General features: G+C 50.6%; 2 protein-coding genes across 2 annotated transcripts; one reads left to right on the top strand and one right to left on the bottom strand.

The window, feature by feature from the left end:
• The first annotated feature begins 837 nt into the window (after positions 1 to 837).
• Positions 838 to 12,145, top strand: LOC131215038 (general transcription factor 3C polypeptide 2). The gene is made up of 8 exons (XM_058209415.1): positions 838 to 967; positions 8,561 to 8,990; positions 9,063 to 9,117; positions 9,203 to 9,788; positions 9,861 to 10,374; positions 10,437 to 11,379; positions 11,706 to 11,822; positions 11,959 to 12,145. Exons 1-8 carry the CDS (start codon positions 838 to 840, stop codon positions 12,136 to 12,138), a joined length of 2,955 nt encoding a protein of 984 aa, XP_058065398.1. The 3' UTR covers positions 12,139 to 12,145.
• A 162-nt stretch (positions 12,146 to 12,307) lies between these two features.
• Positions 12,308 to 15,958, bottom strand: LOC131215037 (uncharacterized). Its single transcript, XM_058209414.1, has 5 exons — positions 15,868 to 15,958; positions 15,700 to 15,803; positions 15,548 to 15,619; positions 13,012 to 13,860; positions 12,308 to 12,949 (listed from the first exon to the last, which is right to left on the bottom strand). Exons 1-5 carry the CDS (start codon positions 15,956 to 15,958, stop codon positions 12,308 to 12,310), a joined length of 1,758 nt encoding a protein of 585 aa, XP_058065397.1.
• Between the last annotated feature and the right edge of the window lie 4,129 nt (positions 15,959 to 20,087).

Raw genomic sequence — 20,087 nt, 5'->3', positions numbered from 1 at the left:
GCGCGAAGGGATGTTATCGGTGCTACTATTGCGTCGTAACGGAAGCGTTGTTTGGCGAGGAAATTATTGGGGGAAATTGGCACACAAACACTGTTTTGAGGCGAAAGGAAGTAAATAGTTACATTAAATAACCGCGAGGTTTAACTTTAATAAGTATCCTTTTTTAATCCCTTTGCCGTAGGTAATTTCGAACCGAAGGCAACAATGTCATCCACGCGACTCCCGAAGCTGTCGGACAATTTGCGTCCTTCTGACTGAAATATCAGCTTGCACCAAAACATCAGGCCAGCTGTCAGAAAGCATTCTACGCGAGGTTTTTTCGGATGTGAAAAGATAGCGCCAGGCTTGCGGCCAATTTTTACCCTTTTAAACCCTCTTGCGCCGAGCGCTCGACACCGGTTCAGTATCTCGCCGTTCAAGAAGCTTCAGAGCTTCACGTTTCCCGTTTGTTGGTTGTAAATTTCAGTCTATTTCTCCAGCTCCCCGTGGAGTGAAAAGATGCGTCGTACCAAATCGTCCCCTCGCGCAATGTAATTGATTAGTGAGGCAATCACTGCACAAGCACGCTTTCATCTCAGCTCGAGATTCACTGAACGAGCCTCGGAATCGCGCGTATCGCTTCATCGGTCGAGTGAAAGTAACGGCCGTCCGGTTGGCGTCTGTGGCTCGAATTCGGTAACCCATTTACGTCGGGCGCATTTCGGAGGGGTTCCGTGATGCAGCATAGGTGGTAAGGCTGTGTGCGTGGCTATACATCGCTCTACGCAAAGGGTGTTCCAGTCGTGGCGGCGGCGGTGTGACAGTAGTGTGCAGCAGAAGGTCAATAAATCGGGCAGCATGGATACGTCAGCATCCAGCATCGCAGCATCAACGAGCATCAAAAATGAACCATCTGCAGAGATCGAGGCGAAGAAGCGTGGTGCCACCTTTTGCACTCCGCAACCACCGCGCAACATGCAGGCAGTTAGTATGTCGCCCGTTTCATATTATGATCAACCCGTTCAGCGGGCCCTAGCGAAAGTACCGCGGAAAAACATCGTTCGAACCATTCCCATCGACCCATCGAGGATCGCAGGATCGACCCATCGAGGACTGCAGAGCGTGCTGATGGCGTCGATGGCTACAGGTAATGGGTGCAGTGACCGCAGAAGTAGAATAGACTCGCGGAAACTTGACCGACAGAAGTATACAAAAAATTGTAATAGTGAAAGTGGCCGCAAAACTGGTCCGCCATGGCCGGAAATTGCCTGAAGGGTTTACTTGTTTTTTTTAGTTTGAAACATTCCCACGAGTCATCTGACAGCTCGAATTGTTTGACAGGAGAGTGGAAACGCTGGAGCTGTTCTATTTTTAGCAATGTCAAATCGTTACATCTTCATGGTGTTTCGATGGCGTAGACAGGTTGCTGGCTCGTGGCACATCGAAAAGTGTTTCAGTGCGCAACCACACAGGACAAAGGTTCGAATCTATGAAAATTTATTCTTTTATGTAAAGTGCATGAAACACCAGTGCAGTGGTTCTTGTGGGTTGTCAAAGAAAAAAACGACAAGTCGATTTGCTTGCTTGGGACTTTCGTTTACCTTTGAGTGCGCATCGGAGCAAATCAGAAGCAGCGAGTCCACGTGCTTTGATGTCAGAGCACTGTCGAGAAAACGGTGTTCTCTTATCTTGGCCAGCCCCGGCAGCCAGTGAGTTTTGCACCAATTTGATGTTTTTTTGTTGCTCTGTTTTTGATCACGTTTGATAATGAATGCGTCGGCTATCAATAAAAAATATGACTAACTTTCTGAAAATGAATACTGTTGAATATGTGTAGCGTGCAAATTGACCGCTACGGTACTGGTCGGAAAGAAAGTTACATTAACTTCTTTTTCTCATCAATTCACAGCGCGAAACGCTAAGAGCATTTCTTTTGGTGGCGCCACTACTGCTGCTGCTGCTGCTGCTGCTACTTCTGTCACTGGTGCTACTTTTACTACTAGTGCCACCCTCAACATCAGCAATCCTTCTGTTCCTTACCAGCCCTCCGCCGATACGGCTGCAATCGTCGATATGAACACACCCGCGAACAGCGACGTGCAGTCAAACAATGATGTGCTCCTTTCGGAAGGTAGTACTGCCGCACAGGCTCCGTCCACCGGTAATACGAAGAACTTCCGGCGAAAAAAAGTTATACCCGTGGTGGTAGCGCAAACCTTTGCTAAAAAAGCAGCGAAAAACACGAATAGTGCAGCGGAAAAAGCTGCCGGAGAGCAGGAGGAACTTCATCCGGATCTAGACAGTGCACGGCAAAAGGAAACCGAAGAAGTGATTGAAGCGGTCACCAGCACAGCACCATCCACAGATCCGGTGAACCCAGCAAAGCTGAGTGAGCAAACAAAACAAACACCCGTCGCGAAACCCTCTGCATTCCGAAGGATAAAACCTAAAGTGTCGATTGTACCAGCGGCAAAGAGTGCGCGGGCGATACCGAAGAAATCGAATCCATCGAAGGAATTCTCTGCCGAAACGAGTGTGAAAGTGAAGTCTGGTGCTGCACAGAAAACGTTTGCCACACATAGTGAGACCGATGCAGTAAACGATGTTGTTGCAACAGTCGATGAATGTTTTAAACCAACAGAACACCCGCAAGTGTCTCCCTCAAATGCTATAGTGGACACACCGATATTAAAAACAGTTGCTGCGACTGAATCCCAAAAATGTTTAAATGCTCAAACGACGGTAGCATCACCAGCTCTAAGCCCAGCCATCGTAGATGGCGATGTAGATAAATCTCCTGTTAAAGCACGTGAAACGGTTCCCAGTGACGCTGTAAAAGAAGCAGCCGGCGCTAGTAAATTATTATTAGATCGTTCAATAGAAGCGGTCGTTGCGCCCGCCCAGTCTGAGGTTGATAATAATCCACCGGCAGACGCCGAAAGTGCCCTACCGGATAAAGAGAATTTGGTTGATGTGGTGCTGGAATCGACGAAAGTGGCACAAGGTTCGAAAAAAGTGCAGCAATCGGAAGAAAGTTGGCCACTTTCATCGAGCAATTCGAATCGATCGACGAACGACGACCAAATAAGCAAGCTACCGACCCATGCCCCTTCTCCTGCAACTAGCACAGCGACCACCGTTGGCACACCAGTATCCGGGAACAAAACTATCAAACGAACCATCAGTTTGGGAAAGTTGCCTCCGGAGTTGGCAAAAAAATTAAAACTTAGCTTAAGTCAGACTGCATCTACCCCGCGTCGGTCGAATGAGAAATTAGTAAACGTGACTGAAACTAAAGCCGAATCAAACACCACGAAGAAACTGACGAATACTCTCGGAAGCGACGGAACCGCCGTTGCTGCCGAAAAATCATGCACCGGCACAGTTCAGTCGGTGGACCCATCGTTCCACCATCCGCTTGATAGATCCCGAGCAAGCCAAGCTGCTGATGTTTTAACGAAACCAGTGCCTACTGTGATAGAATCATCTTCGATTAACTATACCCCTTCGACCGCCGTTGTTATGGCACCGTCTGTTGCTAATGCTGTACAAATTCCACAAACGTTGAAAGCATCCAAAGAAATACCAGCATCGTCCTGTACTGGTCAAGCTCCCACGGAGTCAGTGGCGGAACTATCCTCTGCGTTGCCGGCGGGAAGCGGCAATAAACAAATTCGAAAGGTACACTATCTCAGTGCGTCGCAAAAACAAGTGTTCATGCAATGCTTGTCGAAAGGAAAGCAAAACAACATAACCTACGTCCCTACGGCTGCCAAAGAAGTGTCCTCCGCAAATGAGGAAGAAAAAAGTACACCCTCCACTATTACCGCCTCGCCAAACAGTGAGAATGTGGCCGAAACGAATCTGACCACCACTTCCGTTGATCACATCTCGTTCATAAAGCAAGAAAGTCAAATGGAAAGCTTGCCGTTGTCCACGGACATTACTAGTTCAGCACCATCTGCGTCACAACAGCCAATGTGGGAGCAACCACCTTGTTCAGCTTCACCGTTATCACCTTCACAGCCCGAAAAGAAGGTTGAAATCATATCGCAAATCATTTTACCAAAAATTAAAATTACTCCAGCAAAGTTGGTCCCACCTAACGATCCGCTGCCAGTGCTTAGCACTTCCGGAGCTCCGTTAGGCAGCAGCACGTCAAGTGCCTTCGCGACGGTGGTACCACGCGTACAGACAAATGTCGAGAGTTCAAACTTCATCATCAATCCGAGGAAGAATCCGATCGTACCTATGGTTCAAGTGCCTCTCATACTGTCAAAGGATGGTCGTTTTTTTCACATACCACTGCAAGGTACACCGGGGACGTCCGGTATCCCTGGCGCACCCCTGACATACCCCGGTGCTAGGAGTGAGCAGTATCCCAAAATTTTGGTTCTCCACCGTCCGGCTCCTTCAACTGCTTCCGTTTCTTCGATCGTGAGTGCAAACACTGCACCGTCTATATCGCAATCCGTTCCTGCGACAATAGCTCCGATACCGACCGTACCTAAAATTGTGATCGATCGAAGCTACGTTGGCGGACAAGCGCAGGAGTTGATCATACCTCAGTCGCCGGTATTAAAGCAAGAATACAGTTTTAGCCAGCTTGCCAAATCGGAATCCATCGCCGGGAACGTCAAATCTTTGCCATCGCCGAAAAAAGCGGGCTGCTCCTCAGACGTCCGTCACAAGTTGCGACAAAAAGCGATAAGGAATCTACACGATAGAGGCCAAAGCACGGATACTGATATCGTAGCTAAGCGACCGGCGGCGACCGAGCCACTAGCGCTGGAACCGGTGAAACACAATCCCGCTAATCGATACGGGCGGAGTTACCCTGGTCAAACGACGAGTAGAGGTGGGAAGCAAGATTTGACCAACATTCCACAACGCCTTATGGCTAACGATCCCAAGAAAGCTGTTATCGACGACCGTCAAGAGATCGTGGGAGCGGTGGGTCACTCCGAATCCCTGTGGAATACGGTACGGAAATGTAGTCCCACGGAGAATGCGCCAGAGATGGCAAGCGGGGATAGCAGCAGCAGCGATTCGTCGAGTAATACGATAAACAGTAGCATCGATGCGTCATTCGAACAAAGGAACTGTTCACGAGATTCGGGAGATTTTTGTGGTTACTCCAATGCAACACTCGCCGACGACGAAAGTAAAATGGTCGAACAGATTCGTCTCATCAATGGCGCAATGGAACAGATGCTGAAGAGAAGCACGAGTATGAAGCATGAGCACGATGAGGCAGAAGCTTCCTCAAACATCGCAAATGATGATGATGCGATCGCAGCACATGATCAGGGAGATCACGACCCTTGGGATGAAGGTTACGGGACAGCCCAAACCGATATCAAGCCAATCTTTCATAATGTTACCGAGAAAGGCAACGTCCAAGTGCCATCTATAAGTACGCTGGAGTTGGGCATTCCCCAAATTACATCTCTGTCTGCAGCAGAAATGAACATCGCACCGTTGCAGGACACAGAAGAGATCGATATCAACAACACGCCCATTGTTATCTTATCGGACAATGCGGACGAACCGTTTTTGCTTCCTACGCCGGTGGTACAGCAGGAGAAACCTGCTTTCCGAGGAAGCTCCCAGCCACCTTACTTTGCGGTGATGCCGTCCACCAGCTCCGTAGAAGTGCCAAGCTTCCGTACTACCGAACCGACACGGCACGATACAGCCCCCTCCGTCGCAGACGCGATAGAAGACACTTTAGTAGAAGAGGACGCGACGACGAACGCAAAAGAATGGACAGCCGTCGATGCGATCCTTGCGGAAGCGGCTAAACAAAACAACGGACGGAACACGTACCACAGCGACTCCGATTCCGGTACGTTGCCGGATGATAGTCGAAGCGAAAGAAGTACCAAAGATTTAATACCGAACATCGGGCCAAGCGATTCGTCAAGTGATGAAAGTGGAAAAGCCTGCCGTGAGAAAGTGTACGAGGAGAAACGGGACGATTTGGTTGATTTATTGTTGCGCCACGTAAACTACGAGTCACTTTTTGGGGAGTTAGTCGAACAGCAGAGACTAAAGTTCGGTCTAGTTAATTCGTTACCAGTCGGTGACGAAAGTAGGGATGGATCGCATCTTAGTCCTCTGGAAAGGTATCTGAAAACGAAAAAATTGCCTCCGTCTTTGGTCAACGAAGATGACGACGATGGTCGTCTGGATAGGGAGTTGTTCGAGCGGGTCTTAAAACCGTACGTTGCCAGAACTCATAGATCTAATGTTCAACCGGAGATTCAAAAGGATGATTTTGATCCTACGTCAAGGGCAACCATAAGCTCTCTAGATCCAACCACTCAGGAAGATCTGACTAGAGTTCCTCGAGTGGAAGCGAGGGACGGAGAAATCAATGTGACGGAGCAGATTTCCGAACCAACAAAATCCACGCTTCCTGCTGAAAACGAAAACAATGTTATCGTACAAAAAGCCGACGTAGACGATGAAACCCCAACTGCAGAGACTATCCCCGATGACGCTGATGAGTGCCCTAGTGACAGCGTTTTGCAAGATATTACGCCCGAGACAACCGTTGCTGAGAAGAGGGGCCAAAAACGGCGTGCCAAACGATCGCCTGTTGCTGATCGATCCTTACAACGCAGAGCAAAGGATGACACTGACATAGATAGGGATTGGGATTTGGAAATAGAAAATGCATCAATAACAATCGATTCACAAGAACAACATTCTGATGCAGACCACGACCAGCCATTTGTTAAACAGGAAGTTGTCGATATTTCCATAACGGACGTAGTTGCAATGCGAGAAGAAACCTCAGATACTGCTCCTCAATGCAGTCTGAGCGAAACTCTTGAAGTCAAAACTAAAACGTTAGCTAAGGAAGCTTCAGAGGCAATGGCAGCGCCAACCAACGCTTCAACATACATTGACGAGCAGAGTCAATCAATCAGTGGTGCAGTCGACGAAAGTACGCTACTGTCAACCGCTGTCTGCAGGACATCCAAGCACGATCGTGGCACCATCACAGCTGTGGTGAAAAACTCCATTGACATTATTCAGCAACATAAAACCGTTAACAGTCAAAAGGTCCGCTCCCCAAAGGTTGATCAGATGGTGCCTTCCGTGTCAGCATGTTTGCCAACAGATTTGGAAGAAATCGTAAAATTCGTTCTCGAAAAACCCTCGGAACGTACAAAGCGCACAGAAGACAAGGCTGTTGCACTACCGGAGGATACCGTCATTCAACAACAGTCTGCCGATGTCAAATCTCCGGATGTGTTCAGTGAAGTCGCTACGAAAACTAAAACGAATCTAGCGGCAGACGCGGAGCGAGAACCGACCTCATCAAACCCCGATCAAAAGACACAAAGACGGGGTCGAAAGCGTACCGCAAAACGATCTCCTGTGGCGATCGCTAAAAGTGTAAGCTCCTCGTTGCATGATTCCGAACAGCAAGGCATTTGTGAGGTCGTTTCCGACTGCTCGTCGGCTGGGTTTTCTAACTTTGAGGACACGTTGTGCGAGGGTCCCTCGAATTCACAGTCGGTCGATTCGCCGATTCCGAAGGAAACCGTTGCTGAGCTGACAATGAAAACGGCTCGAAAGCAATCAGCAGCCAAATCTTCTCGGAATAATGAATCTCATCTTACCTCAGCCTCACGAACGTTACGTCCGCGACATTCGTCGACACCAAAACCGGCGCCAAAGCGCCGAGGAAGACCACCAATGGCAACAGTAAGCACAAGTGATCACGGAGGTGGCGCTGATGGCGAGGCCGGTTCCAAGGCAAAGGAATCGCCCAATGCAACCGAAAGAGCTCACTCGGTGGCGGCTGTAGAAACTGCTTCACACTCTAAGGGCCGTGGAAGAAAAAGCAGAAGAGACAATTCCTGTAGTAGCATCAGCAGCAGTAGCAGCAGCATCAGTCGCACTCGAAACAGTGGCCCCGACGATGGTGGTGGAGGGGACGTTACGTCCGATGATTCTCTGCCGGGCGATCGGCACCAAGAGTCTGGGGCCGGGACGCGGAGTCGCAAGAAAGTTTTGCGCAAAAAGCGCCAACTGAATACGCCCTCGAAACCACTTCTCGATATTGTTCGCAAGGCCGGCCTTAAGATTACGGTGGCCGTGCCGACTGAGAAGAGTGCCTCGCCAGTTGCATCAGCCACTTCCGCCACTGATAATTCTAAACCTTCCAATCCAGATGAGCAGTACGTCATCAGTGAGATCGTGGAACCGGCCTTACCCGGAAACTCCCAGCCGGCCAGCGAGCGTATCCTGGAAGTTATCAACGTTCGAACGAATCATGTCTTTCCGGCCGACCAGCAGCATCAGGTGCCATTCAATCAATCAAACACGCTACTGTCAGCTAGTCAACCGACCTTGGAATCAACATCACCACCGGCACCAGCACCAAAGGCCAGGGGAAGGAAACCGAAGCGGTGCATTACGGTGGTTCCAATTGCTGCGCAATCCCCGCCAATACCTAAAGCAGTAATAAAACAAGAGAGCGGAGTGGAGGAAACGGTGACCGCTGACGACGCCGGACCAGCTTACCAATGTGGCAAATGTTCTAAAACCATCCCACACCCAGACTGGGACGCTCATTACAATCTGCACAACGGGCTAACGTTTCGCGTCGGCCTGGACCAGGCACTTGATTTGAACGATTTCAACCTTGTGGCGGGACAGCTGCTCCGGTTCATGAAGTTAAACCGCCGAACGGAACTAGAGTGTGAAGCGTGTGGCGATCGGAAGAAGTCCCACCTCGGGATGGCCTCGCACCTGAGTACGTGCGGTTTCACGAAGGAGGAGCTCGAAGCGCGGAAGGTAAGCTGTGAGCACTGCAACCGGCGCATGTTGGCCATCAGTTTGCCGGCCCATTTGGCATCCTTCTGCCGGGTGCTGAAGAGCAGGCAAATGGAGTCGCTGAGCATGGCAAAAGCACAAGCAGCTGTCGAGCAGGACCGAATGGACCAGGAGTTGAACGCCAGCGGCCGACTGAAGCGCCAATCCGTTGCGTGGTAAGTACGATGTCAGAGAAAAGGGTTGCATTTGAAGCGAAAGATATCAAATTGGTACCATTTGTTTTGCAGTGCGGAGCAGAAGATTAAAAAAATTGCCGAGGACATGACCAACACCTCGAAGGAGGTACGTTTCTCAGCAAACAGCTCGAAGGGCGAGGAATTGGTTGGGAAAAGAAACATGCCTTTAAACATGGTCTCCATTCTTACAGTTGATTCTTCAAATCGCTCCCGGAATGGTAAGCCCGGGTACGATCAAACTTTGGCAAACGCAGCTTCAGTTCTCGAAACAACCGAAGTGTTGCTTCGACACGTGCACCTTCACCGCGGGGACTGAAAAGGAACTGGTCGCCCACCACGGTCAGTGTCCGCTGGGTGTGCAGAAGCGCACCGAAACGTTCTTCGAGTGTGCCATTTGCTGCCAATTTTCTTCACGGCGAGAAGTTATCCGAAAACATGTGATGAGATGCCACTCGAAAGAGATGGCCCTACTATCGGCCAGCGAGAGCGGCGGTGACAGTGATAGGAGCGACGGAGCGCCGCCAGCGAGTGAAAGTGGCACGGACGATAATACGTCGCTGAGCAGCGGTGTGCCAGAAGACGAGGACGAAATGCGGCTCGAGAAACGTTCAAAGACGGTCGGCGGCAAGCGAGGGGCGCGCGGTGGTCAAAAATCACGGGCTGTTGGCCGTAAAAAGCCCGGGACGGAGACCAGCCGCCAAGGTGGAAATAAATCCATCGACACGATGGACGGGGAACCGTCCTACGTCGTAGACGATTCGGATGTCTACCGAGACAGTAAGTTTGCACGAGGTCGACTGGTGGTTGGCAATGGTCAGTAACGTTTACGATGGTGTTGTTTTTCTACAGTGGTCCTCGAGGAAGCCAACGAGTATCGGATGAAAAAAACTGTCTTCCACGTAACGTGCACCGATATGATGACGCGGTTCCGGAAGGTGCACTACAGCACACCAGTGCTGTTCGAACACCTACTGCCCGATGTGGACGTTCGGTTTCTAGCGATGCTCTCCACGAGAGACTACCTTCCCAGGAGTGGCCACTCGATGCGGTTTCGTGTGAGAAGCGTGTCTTCTTACGATACGCCCTACAGCGACAGTCTCACCGAGGGTTGGCAGCAGTTGCCAGTGTTTCAAGCGAAACAGCTTACCGGCCACGAGTCGGTGCTGTTCTGTGGGGGTCCGGTAACAGCGATCGATTGGCTTCCAGTGCCCGACCTAGCGCCTGATTCGGCTGCCGATCAGATAATGGCCCTGGCCTGCAAATCGAGCTTCGCCGAGTCATACAACTGCGAGCAGCTAGCGTTGCAACCTCAAAGAAAGTGTCTAATCCAAATCTGGAACGTTGGACCATTGCAAAACAAAGAGTAAGTAATGTGGCCGTACGCCAGAAGGTCAATGTTTTCTATTCCCTTCTATTATGTTGCAGCCTTCACCGCGCTACTTCGGTGAGAAGTCCCCAGCTGACGTTCGCGATCGCTTGTGATTTTGGTCCCATCTGGCAGCTGGCATTCTGCCCGAGTGGATGTTACAATGAGCGCCTCAAAGGGGATCGTATCGATCGACTGGGGCTCCTCGCGGCAACCGGATCCGATGGGGATGTGTACATGTTTGCGCTTAGCCGGAGCATGGTGAGCGTTCCGGCCGGAACTACTAGCGCGGCAACTGCTGCACCACGAGTCGTACACCTGCAGCCAGTTCTACGCCTTTCCCTGACATTGACCGTGCACGGCAGGTCAGCTGGACTGTCCTCATCGCCGGCTACCGATTTCACTGGCCACAGTGTAGTGAAGCTCGCTTGGACGCGTGCCCAAGGGCATGGTGCGTTTGCCGCTGGCTTCTCGAACGGTGTCGTTGCGGTGTGGAATCTAGAAACCCGTTCACCGTTGCTTACTGGTGTCAAGAACGGCATCCGGACGATTCTTCCGACCCACAAAATGCTTCACACGAACAATGGCGCCGTGACGGCGCTCGATCTCCACTACGCCGAAGCTACCCGCTTTCTGGTGGTCTGCAATGCCGATCGACGACTCAAGGTGTATGATATCCACTCGGGTCGCTATCAACCGCTCGAGGTGTGCAACATAGTGACCCGAAGCCGCTGTACGGCCGTTCGCTGGTTGGTGCACTTTCCGGTGCTGACCATGATCTACGACGATAGTTACGCGCTCGATCGGTGCGGCTACACCATCCACCAGCCGCGTGAGATTGGACTCCGCATGTTTCCCTTGTGTTCCATCGGTGCGGAAGCGACGGATATGAGCGCCAACGAGTGGCTAGGCACGAACATGTTTGCCACCGACGGAGGCGACCTGTTGTGTCACCGACCAATAGCATTTGTGTGCAATACGCATGAGAGGAAATCGACGCATGTAAGTTAGGGCAGCGCACTAACTTCTACTAACAGTGATCGTACTTAAAGGGGTTGGAAATCCAAAGAAACAAATATTAAAAGGAAAACAACATCACGACCTATATTTTCCATTCGTATATTTCATTATTTACTACGCTTGCTGCGGGATTCGAACTAGCGGCTGTTGAGTCGCTAACTTGAGCACGCTGGCAAATGAACTAACAATGTATCACTGTCCTAATTCATAGCGAAAGGCTCGGTTCGAATCCTGGACACAGCTTATGTTTTTTCAACCTTCATAAGCCTCTGTTTCTAATGTTGACTAACCTTTTTTATCGTTCCCAGATGCTAACATCTACGGAGACCATCCGTTTGGACGATAACACTGACGATTTTACCGATCTTTCATCCTACGAAACTTTCTCCGGCCGGTTCGGGCTCTTATTCTCCGACACTGATGGGGTAAGTTTGAGCTGGTTTTCTTTCTCTGCGGTGGCTGCTTCAGTTGGTTAATGTGAAACCCAGTTGCTGCTGGTGCGTAACATTATTTATTAACGATCTTTTTGTCTCTATTCTTTTCCTTACTCCACACGGACAGTGTAAGAACAAAACGGACACGAAATCGCTGCAGGTGAAAAGCCTACGACGAGCCCCATTCGGTCAATACTCCGCCACCCGGATCACGCAGGTATGCTTCAACCCGAACAGTTCCTCGTATCAATACTACGCGATCGGTTACCAGGCCGGCTTTGTGCGTATTCGTGGGCTACGGTTGTAGCTTCGGTTCCCTCCTCAGCACGCTATCATCGTGCAATGTTAGTTCAATGAGTGTAATGGAAATAAAAAGTCGGGTTTTGTTTTTTTACTAACCTTCCCGAGTCCATGTTTTTCTGCCACTACCGCTTCATGATGACCAAACAAAACTAGTAAATTGTGGCCAGTGCCACTTAAGTGCCACCGCCGGCCGTTGTACCACCTTCCTCCGGATCCCCACCCGTCTTTTCCGGTGAGTTTTGTGACGAGGATGTCGTCTCACCCTCTTCACCGGTCGATCCTTCCCCAATGGTGCCCAGTTCGCTCTGCCCGTCGGCTCCCGGTTCCGCCGACGGTGTCGTCGAAACGGCCGAATCGACGGTCGTCGTCGAAGAGCTGTCGCCCTTCTTGCCGCGCCGTTTCTTTTTGTGCTTCTTCTTCTCCACCTCGCCCGTTTCGTTTTCCTCCTCGACGAAGTTATAGTTTGGCGGGAACAGGGTCGCACACTCTTCCTGGCCCTCGACGGCATTCTGGCTCACGTAGCATGGACCCATCGCGGTCAGAGCCAGCATGGCGTGGCTTGTTGCCTTCGACACCTTCATGATAAGCTTGTCGTTCACGTTCGGCTTCTTGGTGAGGTACCGTTCGGTGGATTTGGCAATCAGTTCGGCCGTCTTCGGATCACCCGTCGTAAAGTAACCGAACGCCATGACCTGCGTCTTGTACTTTTCGTTCATCGCCACCTCCAGCACGTCCCGCTTTTTGTACGCATCGAAAACCATGCAGATGTGCGGCGGTTCCGGCACCGGATCCGGTGGCAGGAAGTGTTCCGTAAGCTGCGGGTAAACGTGGCGTAAATATTAGTGGTTAGACCCACTAGGGTACTCGAATTACTTACATGCCGAAAGAGCAGATAGAAGAGGGCTGCATTCGCCCGCCGATTACTCGGTGTCCAAACGCCGGGAACGAACAGTCTCCGGCACGCTTCCTCGTCAAACGTTTCCTTCGATGCGTTCTGCGACGAATCGGACGAGGTGGTGGTGGCGATCGAGCTGCCACTCTTCTGCGGTGGCAGTTTGGGGACCGCCTTCCACGTGTCATCGTTCGCGTTGTACAGCATCTCGAGTTGATCGATCATCCGCGGGATCACCTTCTCCACGTTCCCGTCCGCGTCCAGCACCTCGACCGGCTCGGTGATGATCTTCACGTACGCGCCAATCACTTCCTCCGGTGGGCGCGTTTCGCCATCGTTCAGCTTCCACACGTACGCCTGGATGTCCTTGTAGTAAATCTGCTCAAACACCTCGTCCGCCATCGGGTTTTCGCACTCAAAGTGCAGTATCTCGAGCATCTTCGGGTTCAGGTGGACCAACCGTTTCTCCTTCAGGTGCAGATCGTGCTTCTCGGCGTGATCGTGCAGCTTCTTGAACACGTCCTTGTGGACATGCGGCATAAAGAGCGAGCAGCCCATGTCCGGAATGTTCGCCATAATCTCATCCGTGACGTGCGTGATGTAGTCGATCCGCTTCTTGGCGGCCGCTTCCCGCTCGATCCTGGCCACCTCCTCCTCACGCTCCTGCCGCACGTCCTCTCGCTCTTGCTCCTCGGGTGTCAGCTCCCATAACTCGTAGTACGAACGTTCGATTTCGCCCGCCCGACACTTTAGCTCCAGGTCCAGTTCCTCCGTGATCAGGTTGATCAGCTTTGGCACGTTCGTGCCAAACATGAGATTCACAATTTTACCGTGCTTTGTTTGGGGGAAGCCAGTTGCAGATAAAGGTAACAAAATGAGTAAATCTTTTCCATTCGTTTCGAAATAAAACATCCTTTCCATATTGCGTATTTTTTTCCAAATGCGCTTCGCGCGCTTTTAACCCTAAACCAAAAAACAACAATCGAAAGCCTTGGCCACGCTCGCGTAGCACGTGGGAAACGAGGTCACAATAAAAACACGGAACCGCCGAAGACACACTGTGGAACATCCAAACATCGGAACGTCATTTCGCGGCCGTTAACAGCGGTTTTACGATCGCTACAAGTGTATCCTCGCCGCCAGTGTGTGTGTTTGTGGCCTGGCTGGCAAACCAGAAAAAGGGCTAGGGCAAATTGATTCAATTTTATTGGTTTGCACAGCGCGCGCTGCTCTGGTCGCGGTTCATCAGTTCCGCCGTATTGTATTTATGGCATCGCATCGTAAACGGCTCGGTTCCAATATATTCGGGGTGGCCACAAAGAAGGAACAATATTTACTTTCTTCCAGCGTCGTGGCCCCAGGCCAATGAATTCGAATTACTCATCCGCGACCAGCCTGCCCTGTGGCCGGTCTCGGTAGAAGTTTATCGATAGCTTCGTTAATGTGTTTTTGAAACGGCATCCTACTTGGTCCGTTTGTCTGCCGGAAAAATTGATTTCCACCCATCCCGACGCGATGCTTTGGTTGATCGATACCCTGTTTGCTTAATTATTATATAATTAGCCCGCAACAATGCCCGGGGTGTTGTGATCAAATTACAATTTGCCGACCCGAACCGACGATGCTCTCGGGCTCCGATGACCTTCGGAGCGTCCAGCGAGGCTAAGATTATCCTAAACGGCCTCGCAGGCACTGGTAGTCAGTAGTAAACGAATAAGGGACATGTTTTGCATTCCCAAATGCTTTACATAAGCTTACACCTCTTACAACCAAACTAGGCTCTAAACGGTCGGCCCAACAACGATCCGACCGGGTGCCCTTCAAACTTTACGAAAATTACAGCGAACTTTGTGGCAGCTCGGAAGGTGCTTACATCGCGTGCCGGAGCATACCGCTCCCTTCCCCGACGACGACGACGGCGCCGTTCAACTGCATCCCTTTAAACCTATCAACTATCGCGCGGGCGGGGCCAGGCCATTTAAATTGGCCAAAAACCAGGTCGGCCAGCTTAGCAACATCATAAACTCGTCTTCTTTCACTGATTGCGGCCGCATTTGGCCCTATTTTTCATCGTTACGATAGCACACTGGGGCCTGGGTCCTAGAGGTCTAGTATTGAAGAAGAGCAACAGTTTCTGATCCGATCCGTCCTCGGACGACGAGTTTGGTCGTGGAGGGGGTTCTGTTCTTGGGTGCCTCCGCAAAATATCAAAGCATCAAGCGATTTGGCGATTGAATTAATGGGCCTCGTTTTGGCGAGGATGCTCGATTCTCTCTCTCTTTCTCTCTTTGGCCCTCTTGATGGACGCGAGTCTCGATGGGCCTTTGGCACGCAATCGTACTTTATGGTTTGTTATTAGCGTTCAAATCTGCTGCCAACGATCGGCAGTCCTTCGACGTAATGAGAAGTTGTTCTAATACCAATATTATGGTACGAGGAGGTATTTCTTCCATTTATCAACATTCTAAAACAATCCCTGTGATTGGTTGAATATTAAATGACCACACGATGCCACACTTACCGAAGAGAAAAGCCACGTAGGTTCACTTTTGTTCCGGAATCGTTTGAGGGCCGTAATTTCGTCGGATTTGCACTTTCGGTGAAGAAAAGAAAATCATGAATTACACAGGGAGCCACTTAGGAACGAAAACTTCCTCCATAGTGGGTACGTACGATGGCCAGCTGCAAATTGTCTCCACCGAGCTCGAGTTTGATCTTCTTCAAACTGCCGATCATGCCAACACACGGGCCACACCATTCCGTGTACACGTCCATCACTAAAGCAGGCGACGGAAAACATAAACATCCGCTCAACATAAATTGCTTAACCCCTTAACTAACCCAGTAAGCCGTCGCGTTCCAGAAACTTTTCGAACTCATCGTCCGAGTTGATCTCCGTCTGCAGCTGCTGAACTCCTCCCTTCTTAGCCATTTGCTGGATCGGTGACTTACAGGGCTTACTTGCCGAATTTTACAACAATCCAATTTTGTCTCAACTCAATTAAAGGGTTTTGACTGGAAATTTTGAAAGCCGTAACAAAAAGGCTAACCGTTTGCTGCCGTTCGCTGCCAGCGGTTTGCTGAGACTGACTGGTCGAATCGACCATTCGACGAAATAAACAATCGGTTCCCGGGTCGAGCAAACAAGGCACCCTGATGGTGGTTGCCCGGAGAAACCGTTACCACCAGTTTCCTTTAGTCTATTTCATTTCGGCTTTTTAACCATAGCAACACTACGCTGCCTGCCGTATGGCGATGGCGGCCAGCCATCATTTTCGTGGGCTTTATTTTGTAAACACTCCAGATTACTTGCGGCCGGTTCGTTTACCGGCTTACAAATAACTAGGCGTTTGACAGCGACCAGGCGTCCGCTTTGTTTTCTTCTGTCTCCACTTTGCTCGGCTCTCCGCATATGTGACGCACGCGGCCATGCGGCAAACACCACGTGGTGCGAAATCACGTGCTCTGGTCCCGTTTTCGGGGAATTTTCACACGTTTTCTACGCACCGTCCGGTCGGCCGACCAGAAGGGTATCGTAAACTTATAAACGCACGCCAAGTAAGTACGTGCTCGTATGGTGTGCGCTCCATTTTTCCGCAATGCTGAGGACAGTCTGGTTGAAGCGCAATGAGCGAGATTTATGCTGCTGGGCCCTACTCCTTCTAACAATAGGCGAATAGGCAACGTCTAATCTTTCCACACCTTCCCCGCCCCGAAGACCCAGGGCATTCTCTTATCTCGCACGGGCCCAAAAAGGGGTTGCTTCAAATCGGCCATCGATAACGGGCAATAAAACGCCGTTCTACACCTGTCATTCTGTGGCGCGTGGCGATTGCGTTGGGGGAAGGTTTGGGAAGAAACGCACAAACGACAACAAAATTCTCACTCTGGGATGATAAGATGTGCCGAAAACGGGAGGCCTCTCCGCCGCAGCCAACTCGCCGGAAGGTGATCGATTCTGGCCACCGGGGTTATCGATTCGCTGTGGTCTCGAACGTACCGGTGTATAGCGGTGTTTTCGTTCCGGTATTCGAGACCATACCGATTAATTCCGGGTTTTGTTTTTATCTCCTTTTTTTTCGCCCAGCGGTGGCCGTGATTTTTCGGCCTTTTCTTTTCATCCCCTAATCTTGACCGATTGGATCTCTGCCGGTTTCGGTTATCGATCCCGAAACTATCTCTTTGAGGGCTGATTTCTTGAGCGGGGGATGATCGAAAGACAATAAGAACCAGGCAGGCGCCAAGGATTAGAGACGCAATTTTGTGGTTCTCATCTTTCAAATTAGGAAATTAATTCTTGAGTGTTTAAATTTATCAATTTATTAGCGCCAAGGAAGTACAACTAACTGATGTACCAACGGAAGAAAGCGAAGCCTCGTGCACGTCGTGGACCAACCTGAGCACTCTATAGTGGCCCCCTCGCGTACACAACTGATAGGTCGCGGCGATGTGCACTAGTGCATGCAGTTTTAAGTGCATTTCTTATCGTGTTTGAAATGGTCTCGCCAACTACAGCATTTGCAAAAGTTCTCTCGGTAGACGGTCGTTCCTTTGAATAGTTGCTGGCATTGCGATGCGCCCGCCCTTTCGACTTGAGCGTTCGAACCCAGCCGCCGATCGGTGATCGGCGAGCTTGAAAAATGAGGGTTTCAACTACTAACGGAACCCGGGGGCCGGTTCGGTCGTAACCCCACACTATCAGAGAGAAGAGCGGGCTACGTTTACTGTAGCAGAAATCTGGCGCCCGGTAGTTTCGAGACCACTGCAAACTCTTGGCCACCGCCGTATGATATGCAAATGACGGCCAATTCTGTGCGTCAATAAATGGTGGTTTTCAGCAGTTTTTTGTTGTAGTATTGCTCTGATGATAAGCCGAAGTTGCGTTAAAAAAAATACCTCTCCTAATCCTAACAAAACCATCTCCATTAACATAACTGACGCAGTGGGCATTTTTGCGGTTGCAGTGTCTGGAAAAAGTGCATTACAGCAGGTCGACCCTCCGTTGGTGTAAGTGGTGCATTTCTCGCCAATCAAGGCAATCAGACGCGCTACTTGGGTATACTCGGCCCGACTGATAAGGCAACACTGACTGCTATTTTTAGACTGTCGCCCCACAGTTGTAGTCGTCACAAGACGTCGTTGACGAATATCACCCTTTCAGATTAATCGAGCCGTGGAGTATGGTGATAGTACCTTCAGCTTTTCTTCTCCCAACCTAAGGAAGGTCGGGTGCGCCCGATTTGTTACAGAGTTTCGTTTTTTTGCTGCTAAATCCAAGTTACCGTATTTACAGTGCTCAATTTAAAGACCCCTTGGCGGGGCCCATCGAGTACTGGATGTGACCAGTTTAAACGCCGGAGAGTAGGACCCACTGTAGCGGGCCACACCACAGAAGCTGGCATAGCGAAACTTTGCGCCGAGACCTTCTTCAGAGAAGAGATATTAGGAAACGGAAGCCTTCAAACAGTAAGTGCCTTAACTTCCAAAATAACTAAAAGCTTATTCTGTACACACCAAGGATGAACTGAGTTCCGACGTTGCATGCCGCCGCGAGTGCCGGAATCATGGGGGGTCCCCGCGGGCAAATCTCTGCTAAACTCGACGCAATACCCTGAGCTGTTTATCGTATGGATCGGCTCGTGCCTAAACCGAGTAGATTGTACAAGAAAGTAACATAGAAATTGATTTTAAATTTTCAATTTTAGGCGAAACAAATGGCGTGTTCATCACGGCTCGACCGAACACGGGGTCCATCGGGCAGACCGATGCGACGGAGATCGATGTTTCATCGCGGTCCTATGTTGTGCCTTGCCTTGTCGCACAAATTCGATCCGACGGCGAGAAAAACATCGCAGAAACATCGCACAAACATCGATTGCTCCTTGTGTGGGATGTTTAAGTGAAAATGAGAACCGCTGCGACCGAGTGAGTGGCCGTCGGGGGAGCACTCCCACAGGAAGGCTCTGGCCCCATACGCAGCCCTTCCAGTTCCTGTGTCGGTGTGTGTGGCTCACACTCATACAGCCAGGCAGAACGTCGAGACGGGAACGAGGAAGACAGCAACAATGGCAGCAACAACATCTTCATAAAAATAGCCCACCCCGAACCGAGCCACCGACGGCCACCGTGGTCACCGTTTTTACTACTTAGCAGCAGCAGCATTGAGCAGCGAGCGAGATTACGGCTCGCTGGCCCGGAATGGTGCCGCAGCACGGAATGATCGCGGTTAGCGGGGCGCTGCTGTCCACTTTTGGGTGGGCTGATGTGCGTAGACGTCGTCTGTATGTGTGTACGGTCTACGGTATGGAGAGAGAGAGAGAGAGGCAGCGAGAGTCAGAGACAGAACGGCCAGAATTGTGTATTGCCGCCGTAAAATCGATCGTTTCACGCAATGCTACGCTAGGCCTGTGGAGTATTAAGCCTCGGCGTCCGTGGGCAGCACAGACTTGCTCGTTGGTTGCCCAGCCCCTGGCCTCGGTCCCCCAGGGCATCCCCTTTCCTGTCTGCCCTGCACTGCTGCACTGGGCGTCTTTGGGCGTTGCAGTGCAGCAGAAAGAATTGCATCTCGCGGCGGGTGCGCGCTGATGACGCAGAACACGCTGACGCTGATTTTATGAGAAAAAGATTGTGTTTGCCGAAAAATAATCAACCGTAGCGTGGAAAAGGACAGTAAATCGCCTGGGTTTTACTTAAACAAAATTCTGTTTTAGCTTCTTGAATCAATACGTTTAATGTGGGTACGCATAATAATTCGTGCTCGATGCAGCGTGGACGCTACGCGTATTAAATCGCGCATTGAGGTCAACCAGGACCAAGGACATGGTGTCACTGATTGGCACCGACTTCATGCCGACGACTTTTTCCACCGCTTTTTCCGTAAGTATGCGAACTATTTCGACAAAGAAAATTCTTCTTTTAATCCTCTTTGGCAATGTAATTCGCATTACGTGCAAACGCACCAACGGGTGACCGGGTTGTCTGGGAGTCCCCGTGTGCCCCAAGAGAAAAAAGCGGGCCCCGTGGAATGTTTGCGAGAATAATAAAATTTGTCTTTCGGCTCA

The sequence above is a fragment of the Anopheles bellator genome, chromosome 1 (assembly GCF_943735745.2).
Source record: "Anopheles bellator chromosome 1, idAnoBellAS_SP24_06.2, whole genome shotgun sequence".
NCBI lineage: Eukaryota > Metazoa > Arthropoda > Insecta > Diptera > Culicidae > Anopheles > Anopheles bellator.
The sequence above is the reverse complement of the archived record's forward strand: the minus strand, read 5'-3'. Positions and strand labels throughout refer to the sequence as shown.

What these genes read in the sequence shown, in the direction of transcription:
- LOC131215038 (XM_058209415.1), top strand. Translation starts at nt 838, where the DNA reads ATGGATACGTCAGCATCCAGCATCGCAGCATCAACGAGCATCAAAAAT. An exon ending in GCGCAACATGCAGGCAGTTA is followed by an intron (nt 968 to 8,560) that starts GTATGTCGCCCG and finishes TCCCACACCCAG; the next exon opens with ACTGGGACGCTCATTACAAT. An exon ending in GGACCATTGCAAAACAAAGA is followed by an intron (nt 10,375 to 10,436) that starts GTAAGTAATGTG and finishes ATTATGTTGCAG; the next exon opens with CCTTCACCGCGCTACTTCGG.
- LOC131215037 (XM_058209414.1), bottom strand. Translation starts at nt 15,958, where the DNA reads ATGGCTAAGAAGGGAGGAGTTCAGCAGCTGCAGACGGAGATCAACTCG. An exon ending in GGAACGCGACGGCTTACTGG is followed by an intron (nt 15,804 to 15,867) that starts GTTAGTTAAGGG and finishes CGCCTGCTTTAG; the next exon opens with TGATGGACGTGTACACGGAA. An exon ending in CTACGTGGCTTTTCTCTTCG is followed by an intron (nt 13,861 to 15,547) that starts GTAAGTGTGGCA and finishes CCCCAAACAAAG; the next exon opens with CACGGTAAAATTGTGAATCT.